At 38.4% G+C, this 14,678-nt stretch overlaps 1 protein-coding gene across 3 annotated transcripts in view; it reads left to right on the plus strand.

The window, feature by feature from the left end:
• Ctnna3 (catenin alpha 3) overlaps window positions 1–14,678 on the plus strand; it is a 1,405,098-nt gene that overhangs the window by 1,332,186 nt on the left and 58,234 nt on the right. For all 3 annotated transcript variants that reach the window (XM_048451587.3, XM_087898188.1, XM_087898189.1), the window contains one exon: window positions 13,470–13,575. In XM_048451587.3, the coding sequence (XP_048307544.3) occupies window positions 13,470–13,575 (106 nt within the window). The remainder of the gene's footprint in view (window positions 1–13,469; window positions 13,576–14,678) is intronic.

The raw sequence follows: 14,678 nt of genomic DNA on the forward strand, positions 1-14,678 counted from the left end.
ACCCTGAAACCCTGAGCCAAAGTTTCTTTCCACCTTACACTCTTTCCACCAGGTATTTGCTCACGGTCCTCCAAAAGTCAATAGGGAGCTCATCCTTGTAAAATGGGACCTGTTTTTGTTTTCTCAGGAAAGAAACCATGGGTTGAGGATAATTGAAAGCCCAAGTAGTGGTTTCAATATTGACAGCTTCTGGATTTTTAAGAGTAGATGGCCAAAATAAGTAATAATCTAATAAAATGGAAAGAAGGAGGTCATTAAAATCTGTGACCAAGGAGATAGCTTAAGATAAGGGATGCATCCTTAATACCAGCTTTATATTTTCTCCTAGGGAAATATTGAGGGTATCTGAAGATGTCACCGTTAGTGAGGTATTTAAAATATTGACCATCTTTACTTGATTCATTCATTTTTTATTGTTTCATATGTTTGTTAAGAATGTAGGTAAATGGGTTGGTTTAGTTTTAATTTTCTTGAGACAGGATCCAATTATGTAGTCTTGGCTGTACTGAAACTTGATATGTAGATCAAGATTGTCTTAAAATCACAGAGATCTGCCTACTTTTGCCTCCAGAGTACTAACATTAGAGGCATGAGCTATTACACTCAGCTTATCCGATCCCTTTATAATTAATGTATGTGTTTTATGATATACTGACCTCACTACCACAACGGGATACACATGTGGGCTGTAAAAGTCAAACATGTGACATTCACGCATTCCCTGACAAAATAGACTAAGTAAAGCCCCCCTGCCCCAGGAAAGCAAAAAAATCACAAATGTTTTCTGCTTCTAGAACAAAACTTCACTGGGAGGAAGGAATGGTTTGGGATGTAGGCTGCTAGCATAAAAATGCTGTGAAGTTGGGCACAATACTACAAAGATCCTAATCTCAGATTTCAGGAAAATGTCATCTTTTACTTTTGGAATAAGGGACTTATTAAGTACCAGTGTTTATGAATTTTGCTCTGATAAAGTCACAGGGATTCCTATTTTATTCAGAGTACTATTCCTGACATTTCCTGTTTGTTTCCTCTAAATGACCCCACTCCCCTGAAATTGATGCTTTATGACACAGTGCACGCTTTCAAAGCAGAACTCCTAGAATTGGAAGAACATTTCCAGGCAACAGACAAGGGCAATCATCTCAATTGACTTTCGAGTGCTCACAGCCCATCAACCTTTCAAAAGAATACTGCCAAAACTCTGAGACCAATTTTCAGAAAGAGTAAACTGATTGAAACAAACCTCAAGAGCAAGAGAATGGTTGTCCTGGGTACCCATATGGCCTGGCATCCTGATCTGTGGCACAGGCAGGATCACAACAGTGTCTCTCATGAAATAAAGAGCAGAAATGAATAGGACGGAAGAAAGGAAGAAAGAAGATAGGGATGCCCATAGACAGGGGATAGAGGGATGGGGAGATGAAAAGGAGGAAGAGGCTAAGCAGCTGGTGGTACCGGAAGTACTGCTGACAATCTTGTGTGAGTTGTCATTCTTCTCATGGTTCAGACTCATCACAAAAATGGTGACATCAGCAGGAGGGCAGAGATGATGACTCTTTTGATCCACCCTTCAAGATGACCTCAACCTTCTCCATGTTGGTAAATATCCAGTAGTCTCCACAGCATACTAGGCACTAGCATCATTCCATTTGATTTTGACAAGACCTCACTTCTGGAAGATGAATCTGACTTTCCTGTTGACGACAAGTTTACCATCCTCAGCCTTGACTATGCTATGAAACTTACTGTGGATAGAGTCATATTGGAATATGCAGACCATGTAGCTGAGATCAGCTAAGAGGTCATTGTTGACAGCAATATTCACTTTGCCACAGTTGAAGGAAATCCTGGCAACCATGTGCCAGATACAGCAAAATGTTTACTCTGACCTTCACCATTGAATCTCAATGAAGAGGCTCACACATTACAAGAGGATGCAGTGGTCTCTAGAACCCAGAGGAGCAGACAATGGCCTAATATCCAATAGGCTGCTCAGAACATCATCTCTGCATCCAGTGGTGCTGCCGAGGCTCTGGATAAGGACAGCACCGGGCTTGAATGGGAAGCTCACTGACATAACTTTCGCTGTTCCTATCTTCAAGATGTCCATCATGGATCTGACATGCCAACTGGTGAAAGCTGTCGAGTATGATGGCAACAAAATGGTACAAGGGAATCAACTAAAGGGCATCCTGGGCTACACTTAAGATCAGGTTGTCTCTTGTGACTTTAACAGTGATACCAGCTCTCCCATTTTGATGCTGGGGCTGAAATTGCTCTCAGTGACAACTTTGTAAATCTCATTTCCTGGTATGACAACAAATATGGCTACAGCAATAGGTTTATAGCCATGTCCTACATGGCCTCCAAGGAACCACCTACCCCAGCAAGAACATGAGAGAAACAATCCCTGCTTAACAATCCTTGTCTCAACAATGAGCCTCAACGTTGAGCATCTCCCCTCATAGTTTGATCAAAGTCCCCCATTAGAAAGGGAGTGACTTAAGGAGCCCTTCTTTCTTGAGTATCGTCAATAAGTTTCACTGCACCCACCCTCACAAAATATATGTTGCCTTATGTTGCATTAGATAAATAGCTAGGCATTAGTCTTGATAAAAGGCTACAGTAAAGATATAATAATAATAATATAATAAATTTCTGAGTTACAGTGATCATTTTACCCTTTAAAACATAAACTTTACACACTGGAAAGATGACTTAACAACATTTTTGTCATGCATGCAAGTGAGCCAGAGTACAGGTCCTAGGCACTTACCTATTGTCCATGTATGGGTCATGGAGATAGATGATTCATGGATACTCAGGGCTTACTAGACAGCAAGCTAAACCAAATTGGTGGATTTGAAATTCATTAAGAAACCCTCATCTCAAAAAGTCTGATGAAGATTGATTGAGGAAAACACTAAACATGACACCTGGATGAGGACACTCATCATATGTGTGCATATACATGCATACACCACACACACACACACACACACACACACACACACACACGTATGCACACACATATACACCAATGAATTATATCCTTTAGATTGATTTTGAGTCACCTTACAATATAATAATTCAAAAGTACTTACATATTTGGATTCAGCAGTAATGTCACAGTCCCCTGAAAAGTAGCTGCATAAATCAGTATGCCTTAAGTCATATTCAGTGTTATTAAGTCATTTGCTAACAGTACACATATAATGTACTAAAATTTAATAAGCTGTAATTGTGTCTACTAGACTAGGGATAAAGAGACTTTGCTAAACATTAGTTGATAGGGTCTAATCTCTCGGTGATGAGTGGGACTCAAAGTACATCAGACTCTTGAACCAGCCCTGTAACCTTCTGTTAACTGTAATAGCACTTGACTAAGTCAGTGGCCCCTCACTTCTTTGTTTCCTCATCCAGACCTATGCATAACACCATATCATGACTAGAGGCCCAAGTTAGTAGGTTTTGTGGAGATTAGAAGCAAAGTAATACTGGCTAAATTATATTATTTTCCTGAACAGAAAATTCAGTAATTTTGAGGTCATAAAATGTGGTCTGATATTAAAAGACAAGGAGCGGCCAGTACATCACAATAGTTAGAGGTGAAGCTGGAAAAAATGTCCAGGATCTATAAGAGATTTAGGGCCTGATCAATGCTGGGTCCACTTTCAATAGGAAAAGGAGGGCCTCCCCAGTCCGAGTGGGCGATTGTGTTTACAGTAGACTAGCTTTGACCAATGAGCATGCTCAGAGAGTAATGTGTAGAAGTGAGAAAAAAATCTGTTCTCAAATGTTAAAGCTGAGCACAGATTTCTCATTATCTGAAAAGATATCCATGAATAATGACTTAAAACCCTTTGGCAGGAGTAAGAGAGGCACAGTAGGGTGTCCTGTCTCTGCGGTAGGGAAAGTACAGACAATTTTCCTTATTAATTCTCACCACTCACTGACTTGGAGGACACCATTGAGAAGCCACTCTACCCTGGATTTCACATCATCAGCAACCATCAGCTACAAGGCACATTTTAAAGCATGTCTAACGATGACATTATTTCTAAAAGAGCCCTCCAAGTGTGCAGTGGGTATCACTTCTGGATGTGTTATGGAAGGATACTTTCATCATCTCCCATGAAACCCAAAGAATAAAGAAAGGAGTACATGCAGTAATCACCTGAAATTTTTCTTTTGTCATATTTCTTTTGTCATATTGCAGTCATATTGAGGGAATCTGATTGGCAGCAAGAATCATGAGTAGCACCAGGACAATAGACAGTCATGCTACAGTTAAGGTAATGTATTTGGAAGAAGAGTACCCCAACATATACAATGTCTCGCTGGATAATGCCATTTGCCTATGACTTCTGATTGCCACTTACATCACCTGTGTTGTTGTCAAAACCAAGAAAAAGATTCTAAGTTAGATAGCAAAAACTGATCTATGACATTGGGAAATAGACTTGTCAAGTCAGAAAAGAATAAGCCCTTAAAGAAGCATCTCCTAAAGCCTATTGGATGGACGATTATATAAAAACTCGTAAACAAGTGACTTTCTCACAGAAGGCCATTCTGACTTCTTGGCAGTGACTCTTGAGGATAATGACAGGCTTGACGATGAACACCCAAGAACCCTACCTTCTAATACTCAGAACCTGTGTGATGTAGGAGAGATTTATGTATTTCTGTTGCTTTCATTGGCTAATTAATAAAGAAACTGCTTGGCCTGATAGGTCAGAACATAGGTGGGTGGAGTAGACAGAACAGAATGCTGGGAGAAAGGGAAGTGAGGTAGTTGTCATGACTCTCCTCTCTGAGACAGCCACAGATTAGAATCCTCCCGGTAAGCCACTACCTCGTGGTGCTACATAGATTATTAAAAATGGGTTAATCAAGATGTGAGAGCTAGCCAATAAGAGGCTAAAACTAATGGGCCAATCAATGTTTAAAAGAATACCATTTCCGTGTAATTATTTTGGATAAAGCTAGCCGGGAGCCAGGTGGCGGAACACAGCTCGCAGCTACTTTTGCACCGGTGAACATCATCTTCTCTGGAGAAAGAAACTTTGCAGAAGGCGTTTTGTTAAAGTCTGTGTGATAAAATGATTATCTGAAGGGTTTCTTGGAAGGTTACAGGTGGGAGTAGGCAGAGAACAGAGTAGGTTATTATGTATCAAAAAGAGGCTGATGCTGTAGTGATACACACTGAACGTAGAAGAAGCACAAGCTGAGGTCTACGAGACACCGTCTAGGCTATGACTAAGGGTTGAGGCTGGATCTTCTAGAAGATACAAATCCTGCTGAAACTTAAACCCCAATGTAATGAAATTGATTTTGGATTCCCGACCTCTGGAAATGTGTAATAATAAATCTGTGTTGTTTCATGGTTCTTGAGTTGCTTTGAAGCTGGTGGTTATTTGCTTCAGTGGCAGTAGAAGCACAGGGAAAACATTGTGTGAACAATGAAGAAATCCGATAAAAAGGTAAAAACACAGGTGAAGGGTTATTGGAGAATTGAAGGCACTGTTGAAGACTCTGAAAGGAAAAAGGGACTTGTTTGTGTCTCAATTTAAAAAAAATGTTTGTGGATTTTAGTAATGCAATCTCTACAGCCTATATCCACACTCTCTCTGTCTCTCTTCTCTCTGTTTCTTCCCTCTCTGTCTCTGTTTCACTCTGCTCTCTCCTCTCTTTCTCTCTCCTCTGTCTTTGCTCTCTGTCTCTCCTCTCTCTGTCTCTGTCTCTTTCCTCTCTGTCTCCCTTCTTTCTGTCTCTCTCACTTCTCTGTCTTTCACTGTCCTTTGTGTTTTTCCTCTTGTTCTCTCTGTTTTCTCTCTGTCTCTAACACACACACACACACACACACACACACACACACACACACACACACACACACACATACACGGAAATAACAAGAGGAAAGTGATAACATTAAATTGACTATTCACTCAGCTAGATTTCAGGAGTTCTTCTGAAGTAAGTCCAACCTGCTTTGTGAAGAAATGCAGTGCTGAGTAAGAAAAACTATAATTATTTTCTACAAAGCAGAACCTTCATAATTTCTATTCTTAATAATTGGCTCTCTCTGTCTGTTATTGCAATTACAAAATAAGAAAGAGAATTGGCCTTGTGCCCAACCAGAACATTAGTTTTACAGTTTCAGCTATATTGGCTGAAAGACCATGGTTCTTTCAGTTTTATTTTCTGTATACTGATGATATCCAAAATTTTAAATAGCATTTTTTTCTGTTTTGTTTTGTTTAGGGTGACGATAAACTGAAAAATTCATTTATAGGATTTTGGCTTCCATGGAAATATATGCAGAGGAAATGCCAAGAACTCACCAGTCACTCTTTTTTTCATGGAATCAATTGAAAATATTTTCCAATTTTCCATACAGTTACAAGAGGCTGCATTGGGAGCATGGATGAGAGGGTTCTTATCCTGACATTACAGTTTCATCTAAGCTCCCGGGCCTCTTGTGTTTTTAGATGTCTGGAGGATGTTGACACATTAAAGAAAGGAGGTCTAGGGCCTAAGAAACCCCAGGGTTCCCAAAGTGCTCATTAACAATGACATGGGATAAGGAGAAGGTTGAGGCTACTTTGATTGTATTTTCATAGTTAGACCAAATAATAAATATGAGACATAGTGAAAACTATCATTTTAGAGTGGAGTCACAAAGTTTCTTATATAACATTGATCACCCCTAATGATTGCTAGTGGATTGAAATCTGATTATAACCTAGTTGGCTTTTCAAGGACTTTTAGAGTTGTCCAAACTTTCAAATGACAGTTTTCAAGAAAAAGGTACATTCAGAGGAGGCAAAACAGCCTCAGGAACATTGTGTGTGTGAAGAATGGAAGAGTCTGCATTCTCTGCTAGAGTCATGGATAGCTCCTCAGCTATCAGTCTTGAGTTATCTTCATGATAATTACAAATCTCACAACTGGTTGAGTACCAAATTCAGAGTTTAAGGGAGATATGTTCCAGTAATCCTTTGTAGAACTGTATCAAGTTAGACTTGAAAGGATGTTTCTCACAAAATGGAAATAAACTCTGAAGGAATGCTAACAGAATCTTGAACAAGAGCAACTCATATACAAACACAACGTCTGTCTATATTTTATGTTTCTTTTCTTTATCCATAAAAAGATGTAATGGCTCTGGCTATAATGAGCAGCACTGTTAGCAGAAAATAAAAAAAGTAACTACCTGTAACTAACTCAATAGATATTATATGGAAAGCAGTGCAATTTTTAAGTTAAAAGAAAAGAAAAGGGAAAGGGAGGACGGGAAGATGTCAACAGTGAAGAACATACCCTACTCTGGGAAGGTAGGACGGGAAGATGTGAACAGTTAAGAACACATACTATTCTCGAAAGGTAGGAGGGAAGATGTCAACAGTGAAGAACATACCCTACTCTGGAAAGGTAGGACGAGAAGATGTGAACACATACTATTCTGGAAAGGTAGGACTGGAAGATGTCAACAGTGGAGAATATACACTACTCTGGTGGAGGAACAGAGTTCAGTTTTCAGCACTCACATCAGGCAGTAAGTACACAACTCCCTGCAATTCCAGTTCCAGGAGTTCCTACATTGTCGACTGAGTATTCTGTCCCGCCAAGTCCCACAGATGTTCAGACCCAAAGAAATACACACAGAGGTCTACATTAATTATAATCTGATTGGACTATTAGGTCAGGCTTCTTATTAACTTTTATAACTTATATTAGCCCATAATTATTGTTAGCCTTGTGACTTGGTACCTTTTTTGGCGAGGCAGTCACATCTGCTTGCTCTGTGCCTGGCTTCCTCTGTGTCTGGGTGACGACTGCAGACTGACTCTTTCCTCCTCCCAGAATTCTCCTGTTCTCCTTTTACTGCCTCTACTTCTTGCCTGGTCAGTCCACCTTTACTTCCTGCCTGGCTACTGGACAATCAGCATTTATTTAAAATACAAGTGACAGGGTATACACCATTGTCCCATAGTACTACATCTTCTGGCATTTCCACATGCGCCACATATATGCATGTAATTGTGGTAATTGTGGTCTCTGCTCTGCCTGTAATTATATCCAGACCAACTTTTACCACTGTCTAAGCTTTTTTTTTTTTACTATTACTTGCTATGTTTTAGGAAAAGCAATATGCCAGTTTCTAAAAGAAGATGCCACTCCACACGACCTAAATTTAAATCCCATTGTTCATACTTCCAAGCTAAATAAGACAGATTTAACATTTCTCTCCCTCAGTTTAAAACCATTGAGGATTGTCCTTGTTAGCATTAATTGTCAACTTGACACAGGCTAGAGTGACCTAGTCACTGAGGAATTTTCTTATCAGATTGATCTGTGGGAATGCCTATGAGATATATTTTTGACTGTTAGTTAATGTAGGGATATCCAGCCAACAATAGGAGGCACCTTTCCTTAGGCAAGTGGTCCTAGGCTTTGTAAGAAACCTAGTTACCATGAGTCTGTGACTGAGCCCGCCAACAGTTTTCCTTCATGGTTTCTGCTAAAAAGTTCTTGCTTTTGTTCTTGCCCCAACTTTCTTCAACAATAGGCCTGCAATTATAAGCTGGGAAAACCTTTCCACCCCTACTTTGATTTTGGTCAGGCTTTCTTATCACAGGCACAGAAAATAAATTACTCATTGCTTTCCTTGCTGTTGTCACTAGATTCTGGACAGAACCTGGCTAGCGGTTTCATGGATTACAACCTATCCATGTGTGGGTGCATGGGAATTGGGGATTTAATGGTGGTGATGGGATCTTGTGGGAATGTCTTACATCCTGGAGGACCAGACAGTAGAGAGCCAGACTGGAACATGATACTTTGACTCTTCATCACTTACCCCTAGTGACCTAAAGTCATACAACAAGGACCTACATCAACCCGCAAAGGCAATGCCTCCAAATATTCAAATGTGTCTGCCAGTGGGGGAAACTTTTCACTTTGTTATCACAGAGAAGGGATAATAATTATAAAGTAATGTATATGGAGTTTTGACTTGAATGCAGAAAACAATAAATACGTTCATTACCATGGGAAATACATATTATCATGCTTTTCATCTTCATATGTGTAAAGACAGAATTAATACAAAAAGAAAAGAGGGTTGAACAGTAAGGCCTGGGTCTCATACATGCAAATCTATATCAAAGATATAGAAACTGCAAAATGTAAACAGTGTAATTTTCTGCTTAATTGGTAGCACAAAATACCAAATCATTTCAATGATAGTCTTTATCTCTGAAAACAGAAGATTAGATGATTCAATACTAGTTTTACTAAGCCTGAACTCTGACTGGTGAAACTCATGGGCTCATAGTATCTATTTTGTTAATTGAAAACAAAGAGAAAGAAAGAAGGGGCTAAGAATGTGATGGGCTAAGAACATAATAATGGTAGAAATGGACAGGATATGTTTGTTGAACTAACAAATCGACTTTTCAAGGAACTTTGTTTCACTCTCCTAAATAAGATAAAATCTGTGCTATCTGCATTTCATTGAGTTTTTCTCATTAGATCTGTCATGATTTCAAACTTAATTTTATGTATAAATGGATATTTATATTTATCCATGAATGAGTGTTTATGTATATGCATGTATATATGTGTGTGTGTGTGTCGTTATGAGTGTGTGTGTGCAGGTAATCAAATGTCACAGCACATGTATGGTGGTAATGCTGGTGTCAGCTTTCACCTCCCAGTGTGGCTGAGACAGGATCCTCTCTTGTTCACTGACATTGGCCAGATGCTAGTGAGCCCTGATTTCTGGTAATTCTTCTATGCCAGCTTCTTATTTCTCCATTGGAATGATTGGATTTATACAAGACTAGCTTTATGTGGGTTCTGCTGACTTATACTGAGGTCTTCATGTGTACAACAAGCACTTATTTTTAAATTTTTGACAGATAAATTGTATACAACAAGACGTCCTTTAAAAGTATTCACTCTGGGAGAGAAACAAGCAAATACCATCATATAGTCATTGGGAAGCCCTCTTCCTCAATGCCTTTCATATTGGGTTATAGATAATTATTTTGATCACTTTGTATTAAAAAAAATTCCTGGTCTCTGGCTTCTTTAAAATACTTGCAGATATTTCACTTTCTCCCCACTCTTACCCTGAATGTCTTTCTTTGTAGGATCTAACTCTGTGATTTAAGGCACAGTTTGTTGATAAGAAATCATGAGGGTCCTTTATGAATAGGAATGCCCCAGATAACCTCTCAGTTCATCCCCCGATTTAAAAAGCCTTCATTACATTGAACGTTGCAGGCTGAGAACATTCAAAATTTGTCATAGTTTCAGTGATTGCAGCTTGGTTTGGAAGCGTGACATGATAAGGAATCATTTGCAAAATGTGTATATTCTTTGGCACTTAGACAGACGCTTCCCAGGCAGTACATCTAATTAAGAGTTAGGGGAAAGGAGTAATCGTGGTCTGTCATCATGTGTTACTATTACATGAAGGTATACCAAAACTTATTGTGACTTTTAAGATCATGGTCTCATAACAAGGCTTGTATTTGGAGCTAGAAGAAATTGCTTCTTTGTTAGCCTAGGGTTTTCTTACAGGGGCATACCTTATTTGCAGGTAAGGGTCCATTAGATCCTTTCTGTAGCTATAACTCTTCGCGTATTGTTTAAAGTGTAAGAGACTTGGTTGTTCTGCTTAGAAACAACCTTTGTCCATTGCTTACGACCTTGAAAATTGATGCATTGTCTTTTGGGAGCTAAGACAGCTTTATTTAAGTTTAACTTTCTCTGGAGAGGCATAGAGATAATGAAATGCAATTCCTTCTGCGAGCATAACCATGTACATAACTTCCAGTCATCCCTGATGCATAGAGCAAATTTGATAAGAGCAGTTCAAATATTGAAGCAATTAATGTTGATTTTTCTCTTAAGTTGCAAAGAAACCCATGTCAGCAGTAAAGGCATTGAGGGGGGAGGGGATAACCATTTCTGAGACCAGCTTCTCGCTGTGTCACATGTACTGGTATGTTCAAGTTTTCCTTGTTTCATTTTAGAGAAATTTTTCTTATAACAGTTTTGAGAGTCGCTATGAAGGAGGAAAAATGAAAAGGCCTTTGGTGTGTGTACATAGGGGACACACATTGTGGTGTTCAGCTCACAGGCACAAAAGTCTTAGATTACTTATCAGAGCGTGAAGCCACTGTGCTCTTTAATCATTGTGTAGAACCCTGCTTCTGTATTAATTTGCTTCTTATTCCTGTGATAAAGACCATAATCCGAAAAAACATGGAGAGAAGAGAGGTATTTGGCTTTCATTTCCCAATCACAGTCCATCATTGTGGGACCCCAAGGCAGGGACACAAGGGAAGTAGGAGCCTGGAGGCAGGAACTGCAGCATAGACTTGGGAAGTGAATGGTGAGTGATAGGTGGATGTCACAGCTACCTCTGCTCAGGTTGTCTTTCCTTTGTTTATTTTTTTCAGATAACAGGAAAGAGAGAGGCATCTCTCTTTTAAATCTTATCTTAGGTGTACACACCTCCTGTGGCTAGTGAAATGATAGAAATTTGGTGGTACCTCATTTACGTTACAGTAATACGCGTAGACAAATATCTGTTTTCCTCCACCTCTGGTATAGGAGGTTCTTTGAATCAAGCTCAGCACTTACCAAAGAAACAAATGGAATCCTGTGGAAATCATCATTCTTATCTAATCACTCTCTGAGATCACGGCAGCGATCTTACTTTTATACAGCGCTATCATGAGCCAAAGTTGTCTTAAAGTTGTAACACATTTTATTTTGCAATTCATACTATATTTTATGGCTAGGGCATGATGGAGAAATAAACTTAGGTAAGCCTTAGAAAGCCACTTTGCATTGAATGCTACCCCTATCCCTGAAGGCAGGGAAACACAGATTGGCAGCAATCAGTAGGGAGCGGGGATTTGGTTGTTGTTTTATCTTTTGCTATTTTGTTTTGCTTTGGAAACAGTTCAAATTATGTGAATGCAGGGTTGTACTCAAAAACTGGTATACTACTGCATTTTTGTTTTGTTTTGTCTTACCCCAGGAGGGGAAAATCTATGTAAAAACGTAAAAGTAGATTTAGAGAAAAATGAGAGGAAATAGAAAACCATATGGGCGTGAATGCATAAACAGTGTCCTCAAGACTCACTCACTTCCTAGGATGCTCTGAGCTTGGAAGCACAGGCTCCTTCCCTATCTTACGTTCTTCTTTCTGTCATGCCCAGTTTATAACTTGAAAGTAATAGAAATCATGAGTGGACAGCGGAGAGCAAAAGATGGGAAGCCTTACAGAGGCTGCCAGGCCACTTCTCTGCAGCCGGCATCTTCTCTTCCTGATGAAGATGAGCACACAGCGTGGCCTTTGTGCAACAATTGATCTTATAATATAGCTCTGTTGAAAACGAGAAAGGATGGATTGCCGTTTGAGCACACCTTTTAATTTTATAATACACCTTTATTGAAAACAAGAAAGGATGGATTATCATTTGAGAGAAAGAGAGAGCACACCTTTTCAGACTTCCTGATGAATTGTTCCCCCACTCAAAACTCATTTTTGTCTGGGAAAATAAAATTGTTGGATTCACTGCAGCAAAGCTGACAATGTTCTCCCTTGAAGAGCTGGTGGCACAAGTGGAATCACTGAGGTCAGACTCAGGGTGTCTATTCTTTAAAGCGCATTAGCACATGGTGGGGTCTACAAAGAGAAAGAATTTAATTTATAATGCAATGATGAGGCCCTACATTACACATTTCTCAGGTCAGATCTATATTTGGATTAATTACAGAGAAGAGATTATGTGATTAAAAACCAGAATGAAAATAGCTGAAAAATATACAAGATGGATTAAGAGAGGAAAATTGTGAGTAGCCTGGCTTCTTACAAAGCCATGTTGAATGTATAAATGATCTTTGCATTAGATATCTGGGTCCACCAAGGCATCTCTAAACTTAGACTTATTATAATAAAACAAACCCCAATAGCTCAATGCTATTCATCTTCTTTGTATTATTATATGAATTTTAATACCAGAGATTTTAATTTTAGTTTAAAGAATAAAATTAAGTAGGCTTTGGGCTTAACCAATAGCAAAACATATAGGTATATTTGCTACTACTTTGGTTTGTAAATCTTTTATTTATGTGAGTGTAAATGTCCATTGCATTCTTGTAGATGACCTAAGTTCAGTCCCCAGATCTTGAAGTGACTAACAATAGCGTATATAACTCCATACTTCAGATCCAGGGGAACCAATCAATGCCCTCTTTTGGTCTCTGCAGAACCCCCAACACACACACACACACACACACACACACTCACACACACACATCTTAAAAGTAAAAATAAAAATAAAGTAAAACATGTATCTGTTGACATGTGTACATTAATTCTGTTATATCTATTTATATATGAACCACCCAAACTAATATGCATTATTTATTTTCAGGGGAAAAGGACCACTAAAGCATACCACTGATGTCATCTATGCAGCTAAAATGATATCAGAGTCAGGATCAAGAATGGATGTTCTCGCTCGGCAGATTGCTAACCAGGTGAGCTACTTACAAATAGGCAGGAGGAAAGACTTTGTTGTTGGCTCTCTTCTGCTGGATCATCAACTAGAGCAAAGCTGAGTGACTTTTTTTTTAACTTATTGACTACATTTGCTTTCTATATCAGAGTTTTAAAATTTTAGAACAGTGTAATTATGCAATTTGCAAGACAATAAATTCTATAAAAGTGTAATTAGCTTTAGAGAAGACATATATTTCGCTTTAAAAGTTCTCTATTTTAAAAATCATCTTTATCAGATTGAAATGAATTAAATACTTTTAATTGGCTGGAGCAGCACAACAGATATTGTTCTTTTTCTTGATGCTGTCAATTAGTTCACAGGTTTTCTCCACAATGGTAGGTTTTTGAGGTCAGCACTTCACAGAATTATTAGCACAATAAAGTAAAGTTGTCAGTTGTAAGAGGTGTATAGCCCTTGGGCAGACTGGTTCTTCTCTACAATTTTGTTCTTTTCCTTGAGCTTCTCATATTTTAAAAAGCATTTCTAAGCAGTACCTATATTATAAAGTTATCTGTACTGTGAAAAATGAATATTTCAGAGAGGGTATACTATAAAACATTTAAGTTATATTTATCATTATATTTAACTTCATAGTAATATTTCTTTTTAGCACAATTAGCTCTTTGTTTTTGCATAAACCACATACATTTTGTTTATATATTAAGAGAAAAATTTTATTGAGATGCTTTTTAATATGATTGTTGTTGTCCCATCTCTCTGTTTATCCATACTCTGTTGGAACATGAGAAAATTTATTCTCACAGATAAGGCATTGGTGGTACAATGGAAAACAAACAAATAAGGAAAGATTATAACAGAGAAAACTATGTTTAAAGTCTTGAGTGGGCATGCTTATCAATACCTTGCTACTTTTAACATTATACAATTTTTATTTAATCTGTTGTTTGAAGGTGGTAGAACATTGATCACCTGAAAGCTCAGAAGTAGGAATGACACTCAGATAGTTTTAGATTTCAGAAGACTTGAGATTTCTGAATTTCGGAGTAAAGGTGCTCAACAGGTTATGTCTATGTAAATTTTCCAAAAATCTAAAAATATCCCAAAAAGCAGTTCTTTTCC

The sequence above is a fragment of the Myodes glareolus genome, chromosome 18 (genome assembly GCF_982192425.1).
Source record: "Myodes glareolus chromosome 18, mMyoGla1.1, whole genome shotgun sequence".
Lineage (NCBI taxonomy): Eukaryota > Metazoa > Chordata > Mammalia > Rodentia > Cricetidae > Myodes > Myodes glareolus.